Source organism: Argentina silus (genome assembly GCF_951799395.1).
Source record: "Argentina silus genome assembly, chromosome: 15".
Classification (NCBI taxonomy): domain Eukaryota; kingdom Metazoa; phylum Chordata; class Actinopteri; order Argentiniformes; family Argentinidae; genus Argentina; species Argentina silus.
The window spans coordinates 6,985,451-6,994,974 of NC_139669.1; the positions used below are offsets into that span (position 1 = coordinate 6,985,451).

The 9,524-nt window shown below is 48.3% G+C and overlaps 1 protein-coding gene across 1 annotated transcript in view; it reads right to left on the reverse strand.

Moving 5' to 3' along the window:
• The window catches only part of prom1a (prominin 1a), a gene marked incomplete at its 5' end in the record, with an annotated part of 63,405 nt that overhangs the window by 6,439 nt on the left and 47,442 nt on the right, over positions 1-9,524 (reverse strand). The window contains 9 exon segments of the mRNA XM_083686865.1: positions 1,693-1,782; positions 3,004-3,072; positions 3,214-3,294; positions 3,601-3,654; positions 4,793-4,810; positions 4,953-5,045; positions 5,871-5,942; positions 7,080-7,226; positions 8,445-8,529. Coding sequence (XP_083542991.1) covers positions 1,693-1,782; positions 3,004-3,072; positions 3,214-3,294; positions 3,601-3,654; positions 4,793-4,810; positions 4,953-5,045; positions 5,871-5,942; positions 7,080-7,226; positions 8,445-8,529 — 709 coding nt within the window.

Here is a 9,524-nt window from a genome sequence, read left to right on the forward strand (position 1 = left end):
CAAGCTAGACTCCTTCCTGTGTGTTGCATTATCAGCCTCCTGCCCCGGGACAGTGGTAAAATTACCTCTCAGCTTTAACAACCTCCAGCCCATTTGGGAACATCCTGTTACGGGTCCAAGTCAATTAGCCTGGTCTGTAACCTCTGGGGGTCGGAGGTGGAGGGGAGGGGGTCTCTGAATGGCGGGGGGGCTGTTTGTTCCACTTAATTAACAGGGAGATATGTTTCCTTCAATTGAAGTGTGTTGGTAAACAACAAGACCCCATGCAGACACGGCAGATGTGTGTGTATTTGTGTGTGTGTGTGTGTGTGCGTGCGTGCGTGTGTGAGTCTCTCGCTGGGTGGCTCACTGTTCACTGCAGTTTAGCCTGGCTGACTAGTACTAGTATGAGGTTGGGGGTGAGGTGTGTGTGTGTGTGTGTGTGTGTGTGTGTGTGTGTGTGTGAGAGAGAGAGAGAGAGAAATGGGAGGTAGACAGGGCCCCATTTGTCCGTGAAGCAAGAGGGTCAAGGCAGCCCTACCCCACCCCTACCCCACACTCCCATTTTTGCCATGCAGACCCTTTCCCACATACACACACACACACACACACACACACACACCCTGTCTGAGCTCTATCAGACCATTAGTGTGTGGGGCCTCGGGGGGGCTGGAGGTGAGAACACTGAGAGAGCTGTGCTGTGTGAGTCCATGTCCGTAGAATGTACCGTGTGTGTCCGCCCCCCCACCCTCTACCCCCCCCCCCCCCCCCACACACACCCCCTTCACCCTGGGTTTTAGCATCGCTCAGCATATGACTGTCCCCCCCACGCCCCCTTCACCCTGGGTTCCGGCGGAGCTTTGCACATTACTACCCCCCCCCCTACCTCCACCCCCACCCTGGGTTCTAGCAGAGTTCAGCACATTTGAACATGCTGTACTGAACTGAACACGTCTACCCCCTTGGGAGATCGCCCGTACTAAACCCACATAACCCCCCCCTGCTCTGCCATGTTCAGCCCTGTCTGTCCACAGCTAATCAAATAGTACCGTCCATGTGAACCCCCTCCAGAGACTGACCCCCCCCCCCACAGCCACAGCACTCCGTCCCCAACCACACCGCCATGTCGGTACCCCCCCCCCCCCCCCATACCTCCCCACCCCAGGGCCGTTGGCCATGTTTGACAGAGGCTCCTATGTGTAGTTACCGTTACCAGAGAGTACGATCTCCACTGTGTCCCTGACCCCCCCCGATGTCCCTGACCACCACCATTATTGCCCCCCCCCCAGTACTAGGCTCAGGCTACATCCTGTACCCTGTGTCTGTTTAATATGTATTTACCAGAGAGTCGATCAGGAAGCTGCAGGCGACGATCTCCATCATGTCCCTGACCCCCCCCCCCCCGATGTCCCTGACCCCCACCGTCATTGCTGACCCAACACCCCCACTAGGCCCTGACTACATCCTGCACACTGTGTCTGTTTCATGATGCCCCCCCCACCACCACTACACCCCCCCTTGACCCTGTGTCTGTTTAATGATGCCCCCCCACCACCACCACTACACCCCCCCTTGACCCTGTGTCTGTTTCATGATGCCCCCCCCCCCCACCACCACTACACCCCCCTTGACCCTGTGTCTATTTCATGATGCCCCCCCCCCCACCACCACTACACCCCCCCTTGACCCTGTGTCTATTTCATGTGTATTTACCAGAGAGTCGACCAGGAAGCTGCAAGCGACGATCTCCACCGTGTCCACGATGTTGCTGAAGGGCTTACAGGAGGCCACCTCCAGGGACAGCTGCACGCACAGGGACACACATGTAGCATGTTGTTAGACAGGACCCAGGGACACACATGTAGCATGTTGTTAGACAGGACCCAGGGACACACATGTAGCATGTTGTTAGACAGGACCCAGGGACACACATGTAGCATGTTGTTAGACAGGACCCAGGGACACACATGTAGCATGTTGTTAGACAGGACCCAGGGACACACATGTAGCATGTTGTTAGACAGGACCCAGGGACACACATGTAGCATGTTGTTAGACAGGACCCAGGGACACACATGTAGCATGTTGTTAGACATGACCCAGGGACACACATGTAGCATGTTGTTAGACATGACCCAGGGACACACATGTAGCATGTTGTTAGACATGACCCAGGGACACACATGTAGCATGTTGTTAGACAGGACCCAGGGACACACATGTAGCATGTTGTTAGACATGACCCAGGGACACACATGTAGCATGTTGTTAGACATGACCCAGGGACACACATGTAGCATGTTGTTAGACATGACCCAGGGACACACATGTAGTATGTTGTTGTTAGACATGATCAGTAAGGCAAGGTGCTGAGTGATATATTAATTGATATAATGATGTATTACACCCAAACACATTATTATGACTAGTAGAAATGTATCTCTCATAAAGGACCAGGCAGACAAGAAGCATAAAGTCAGATACATCCATGTTTCTATGACCAGATCACTGGTGTACAGTCTAAGCAAGGTCCAGGTGGGACCATTAATAGGCATTCATTGTGGCGACACTCGTGTATCATGACTAAGTTCATCTTTCGAAAAATCGTCCTGTAGTCTCATACATTGATTTCTGTGTCATTTTGTCACCCAATTCATCCCAACTGTCACTCTTGGCATAGTTCCATAATGCTGCTACGAGCAGCTGCCTTTTGACGTAAAAACAATAACTCCTGAACTTGTCTCTCGATGCTGTGTGCTTTCATGTCATTTCATCATCTGCTAGAAGGGGTAGAAACTTTGGGTCTCCACCACACAGCTAAACCATCCAGAACTGGCCAAGTTGGCCTTTTGTGTTGGTGTTTCCACAGCATATTTAGCCAAGACTATATTTAGACCCGATGTCTTACGTAACTCAGACAAGCAGCAGTTGATTAGCTCGTTACCTTGTAATTCGTTTTATAATTCTAACGTAAGAACCATAGTAAGTCTTAACTAACTGAGGTGAGTCGTGACAGCTACTTACGGAGGTCTTGACCCACTCTATGTACTGCTGTAAGTAGCTCACAATGGCCTGCTTGTATTTCTCTGTTTCCTGAGAGATGGACAGAGAGAGAGACAGAGAGAGAGAGAGAGAGAGAGACAGAGAGAGAGAATGTTATTGACTGGTTAAATCCCAATACTTATATACAATATGATGAGACATGAACGTTGATTGGCCAGTCATCGTAGTCACCTGATTAACGATCTGTGTTGCATTCTGGGAGATGAGATACTGGGCTGCATCGATGACGCCTAGCACCTCCCTGACTTTGTTCTGGGAATCACAGAGGACAGTGCTTATGGATTTGTAATGAACCATCACTAAATGTACTGTATCACTAGATAGGCATGTGAGCGGGTATGATTTAAGTTTATTAAGTTTAAAGTGTATTTGCACACATGGTCATAATACAATGTACAATAGATAGATGCACGCACGCATGCAGGCACAGGCACAGGCACACACACACACACACACACACACACACACACACACACACACACACACACACACACACACACACACACACACACACACACACACACACACACACACACACACACACACAGGGCTACTCACAGGCAGGTCAGTGGTTGTCCTCTCCAGCAGTCTGACGCTCTGGTTCAGTGAGCTCTTTAAGGAAACACACAGCAACACATGTTAACAACAGCTAGGTCAGAGGTTAGAGCTGACACACACACAAACACCCACACACAAACACAGACGCATGGACGCACACACCCACACACACACACACACACAAACACACTCACAAACACATGCACCGGTCCACACTCTCTCGCACACACACACACACACCACACCACACCACACCCACACACACACCCACACCACACCACACACACACACACACACACACACACACACACACACACGCACACACACACACACCACACCACACCCACACCCACACCACACACACACACACACACACACACACACACACACACACACACACACACCGGATGCTTGACATATGCTGTTCTGTTCCATTGGTGAAGTACGAACGGGGGGAACATGACACCAGACAAATGAAATGCTGGTCCCAGTTACCCATTGGTTATTAGCAGGCCAGGTTTAACCAATCCCAATGATTGACAGGTCAAAGTGAGTGATGCATATGTCAGTCAGGCATCACAGTGATGCCTGAAACCAACTCAACTCAACACAGCCTGACACTACACAAACACAGTACAGGCTCATGTCAAATCAATCACTTCAATTGGGTCCGTATGTTAGTTCACGTGGAGGCAGAAATCGGAGGACGGAATCATTGTAAAGCATGGGACGGAATAAGGAATTGATAGCATTCCTGATTCCGTTCCATGCATTACAATAAGCCCGTCCTCCGATTTCTACCTCCACCAACCTCCCATGGTTAGCTCAACTGTGAACTGATGACTAATGATCAGGGCATCTCAAGGATGTCTTGTGGAGCTCAGGAACCAGGAACACAGATAGCACGGTTCTATCAGAGGCTTACAGCCTTACTGAACATGGGAATGGACTGGAGACAGCAAGAGCATCCTCACCAGGGGAGCCTGGTGGAGGTAGAAATCGGAGGACGGGCTTGTTGTAATACATGGAACGGAATCAGGAATGGTATCAAACGCGTGTTTTCCTCATTCCGTCCCGTGCATGACAAAAGCCTGTCCTCCGATTCCTACCTCCGCCAGCCTCCCCTGATCGTCAACGACACAAGATGAACAACACACTCACATAGGTGCAGTAGATATCTACACATGCTTACCCTCGCTCTAACATATTTCTTGGCAGCCATAAAAAAAAGGAGTCAAGAAAAATGTGGGAAAATAAAAGGAGAGATAGTTAAGACAGAGCCGAGTGCTGATCGCTCCGGGAATGGATGTCTATGGAGAAGAGTGATTAGGAGAGGATAGGTGATTGATTACCATGGCCTGCTCCATTGGGATGACCTGCTGGCTGTGGATCTTCCGCAGAGAGCTGGCGTGGCCTTTCAGAGATGTCTGCAGAACGCCTTTGGGCTGCGGACACGCATACGCATACGCGCACACACACACACACACACACACACACACACACACACACACACACAAACACAGGCACGCACGCACACAATTATAGACAGATACACATACCAGATGCACATACAATTCATATCACATATTATAACTAAAATATAGCAGAACATGTTGAGGACTACATGCACATGCTTGGCATTTCACACACGCGTGTGCTCTTAGGACTTATGTCCTAAACACACAGAGCCATAAAGACCACACCCCTGCAACATACACACCCTATACAGAAAGGTACTCAGCTCCTGCCTGTGGAGATGAATGGAACACAGCCCCAGCCAACCAGTCAGTCTCAGAGCCCAGCCTGGACGTGCCAGGAGTACACTACAGATGGGCACCAGATGAATACCAGCGGGCATTGGGGGTGGGGGGTACTCAAGAAAGAATCTGCCCCACAAGAGCCCACTTTAAGCAGCTCCGTCCCCTCGGAGCACCTGATGAGAGCTAAGAGCACCAGGCTGCCTGCCTGCGGACCCTGTCCCACTCTGGGGTATGAAAGGAGGGCTTGTTACCCTCTCCAACCCCCCTCAGGCATGCCAGCGGACGTTGGAACCACCACCAGAGAGACCGGGGCAGAGACTGGGGTAGTGTTACAGCACTGTGGGGTCTGTATGGTGGGTGAAGACACGTGGACCTGGTCGCTGAGTACAGACCTTTTGGACCGTGGTGTAAACGCACGGTAAATCACGTTAAGAGAGTCACAGCGGGCGCGTGTGTGTGAGGGAGTCGGGGCGGTGTTTGTGTTTTCAGGAGGAGGTACGCTGCTCTTACCATCAGGTCTGTCTGAGAGTCCAACTCGTTGGCATAGGACAGCAGGTCCACCACAGTCACGCCTTTATTCACCTGCAAACACAGAAACATATACACTCATATATATATATATATATATATATATATATATATATATATATATATATATATATATAAATAAATAAATACATATATATAAATATATATACACTTATATGTTTGTGTATACACTCATAAATACTCTCATATACAGTATATAAATATATACACTAATATATATATATAAATATATATACACTTATATATTTGTGTATACACTCATAAATACTCTCATATATACAGAAATATATACACTCATATATATATATATATATATACAGAAACATATACAGAAATATGTACAGAAATATATATACACACACATATATACAGAAATATATAGACATATATACAGTACCACACACAGACACACACTCATACACACAGACACACACTCATACACACACACACACACACACACACATACACACACCCAACACCAATGTCATTCATGGCTGAGGAAAGGGCCACAACATGGCCATCGTGTACCATGTTCCTCAGGAACTCAATGTTCTCCTGTGCTAAACATAGTCCAGTTAGCCAGAGCCTGAGGTAGTAGCAGAGGAATGCTAATGACGTTAGCTTGCAGGCCTGAAACTCTTTGCTTTGGCAGCTGTGGCTGATCAGGGTGAAGGGCTCCATGTGAAGTGTGTGGTGGGGGACAGAGATAAGGTAAGTATGGTCGCCTGGTGAGTGTTACATGAAAGGACGTAACCAGGGGGATGTTGCAAATGAGAAGCGAGTGTGTGTGTGTGTGTGTGTGTGTGTGTATGTGTGTCTGTGTGTGAGCACGTGCATCTGTGTGTGTGTGTGTGAGCATGCATTCGTCTGTGTGTGTTTGTATCTGCATGTGTGTATGTGTGGGTGTGTATCTGCATGTGTGTGTGTGCGTGTCTGTATCTGTGTGCGTCTGTGTGGGAGCATGTGCGTCTGTGTGTGTGTGAGCACGCATGCGTCTGTGTGTGTGTGTGTGTGTGTGTGTGTATCTGCATGAGTGTATGTGTGAGTGAGTGTGTGTGTGTGTGTGTGTGTATCTGCATGTGTGTATGTGTGGGTGTGTGTGTGTGTGTATCGGCATGTGTGAGTGAGTGTGTGTGTGTGTGTGTGTGTGAGCGCGCATGTGTATGTTACCTCCTCCAGGTAGGCAGCGAAGTTGATGTCTCCCACGGCGGTCTCTGAGAAGCTCAGCAGGTTCTGCTTCCCTCCCGCCTCCAGCAAGACGACCCCCCCCAGATCCACCTTCACGCCATCAAACTGCTCCGACACCTCCTGGGTGTACTGCCAACAACAAGACCAGCCTCAGTCAAGTTAATTAACATTTTGATTGGGCCTATTGTGAAATCATCAATGCCACAGTGAAGGGCCGAACCATGACAAGGTTCTTCGTGATGAGATTTCACCGGGACGTCTGACACCTCTTGATGGAATGTGTCTCTTCAGAGACAGAGAAACCAAGGGCGAGTACAAAATGGCGGTCAAAAACAACAAGCTTGTTGACATGTGAGATAGGACAGCGTTACGTAACCACTTAAGCTGTTGTGGGCCTCCTCTTAGCAGGGTTCCTTAGAACCAGAGGAAAAGAACGCCATCGTTACCCCTAGCAACTTCAACTTTACATTGAGCCCCGAGATTCTAACCTGAATAGTGTTGCCTAGTCTCCTAGGCAACACTATTCACTCATACACACACACAGATTAGGCTCTCTCTCTCTCTCTGTCCATCTGTCTCTTCCCCTCCTCTAATGGGACAGAGGGGGACAGAGGGGGTCTTTAGGCCCCAGCTAAGACACAGTCTCTCACTAGCAAAAGAACCCCATCATTTGTCAAGAGAGTAGTGAGAGAATTTAATTGAATCAGTACGTTTCAATTAGTGTTTGTATTCTTGAAGTAGTCTTTGTGCGTGTGTGTGTGTGTGTGTGTGTGGTGTGTGTGTGCATGCATACTGTATGTGTGTGTGTGTTACAGGCTGAGAGGTAAAGGCTAATGCTAATGTTATGCTAATACTAACCCGGTCTTTGTGTTAGACAGGAGGTCTTTCTGGTGATGCTAATGGCTGTCCACAGGGAGAAGGGGAGAATGGCTTACACAGCTAGCAGGCTGAGCTGCCTGTTGACTCGCCTTAGTTCACACAACTGAGGAATACTGGATGTCTGCACAAGCTACTATGGGAATGGCATGCTTCATACTGTCATTGCATAGAGGTGTCAGTGGGAGATGGATCTGAAAGTGAGTTAGGTTTCATTTGATTGATTCACTGTTATTACAGTGCTGTCAGAGATAGACATATCAGAGATGTACTGTGTTCTGCACAGTGAGTGTTCAGTGTGTGTGTGTGTGTGTGTGTGTGTGTGTGTGTGTGTGTGTGTGTGTGTGTGTGCACACGTGTGTGCCGGGTGTGTGTGTGTGTGTGTGTGTGTGTGTGTGTGTGTGTGTGTGTGTGTGTGTGTGTGTGTGTGTGTGTGTGTGTGTGTGTGTGTGTGTGTGTGTGAATACTGACCACGCTGGAGTTAAGGAAGGTGGTGATGTTGAAGATCTTGTCCAGGTGCATGGCTGAGTAGATCCCTGTGTTCTCATTACAGTTACTGAGGAGGGAGGGAGGGAGGGAGGGAGGGAGGGAGAGGGGGAGACAGTAAAGGAGAGAAAGATGAAAACAGATGAGGGGAGAGGAAAAATGGAGAGATGGAATGAGAGAGAGGGAGATAAAGAAAGGAAAGGAGGGAAGAAAAAAATAAAATTTAGAGTGATAAAATGACAAAGAGAGGGAGAGAGATGGAGAGAGCATCAGGGCATGGTCATTCGTTCTGTGGTTGGTTAGTGTTCTCTGCTGCCACCCAGTGGGCAACGTCGGAACTTCACACAGGCCAGACTAAAGCAGCACTCTGTATCGCCCCCTACTGCTGACTAGGATTTGTTTTGCAGTTTTCTCACAAGTCGTTCATCCAGCGCTCAAACCAACGCTCAGCAGACCTCACATACGGGAGCATCCATGTGGTTTAGTCAGACATGTAACTCACATAATTCAGACATGTAACTGATATGATTCAGACATATAACTGACATGATTCAGACATATAACTGACATGATTCAGACATGTAATTGACATGATTCAGACATGTCACTGACATGATTCAGACATGTCACTGACATGATTCAGACATGTAACAGACTGTGATGACCTCATTGTTTTCTCTTCGATTAGGAAGACATGAGTGAGGTCACACAGATGTTAGTATGATGTCACTATCAGTAAGTAGAAGGAAGGCTAACAGTTTCATCATGCAGCTCAGCTCAGCATGTCGCCTGTAACGATCGGAAGATGATGAAATGGTTAGGAAATCTCAAAGAGAAACTAATGAGGGAGCCTATATCTCTATAATCTAGACGGAGTGAACAAAGACACTGATAATACGCTTGACATCCCTCCCTGATCTCAATCTCTATACGAGTGCTATAGATTAGATCTGCAGGGGGGGGAAATTAATGGGCCTTAAGAATGGATCTCATGACATTTTGATACTAGACATGAATAGCGGTACTAAGTGATACATTGCCCCAGGCCCTAAACATTGGAAATCA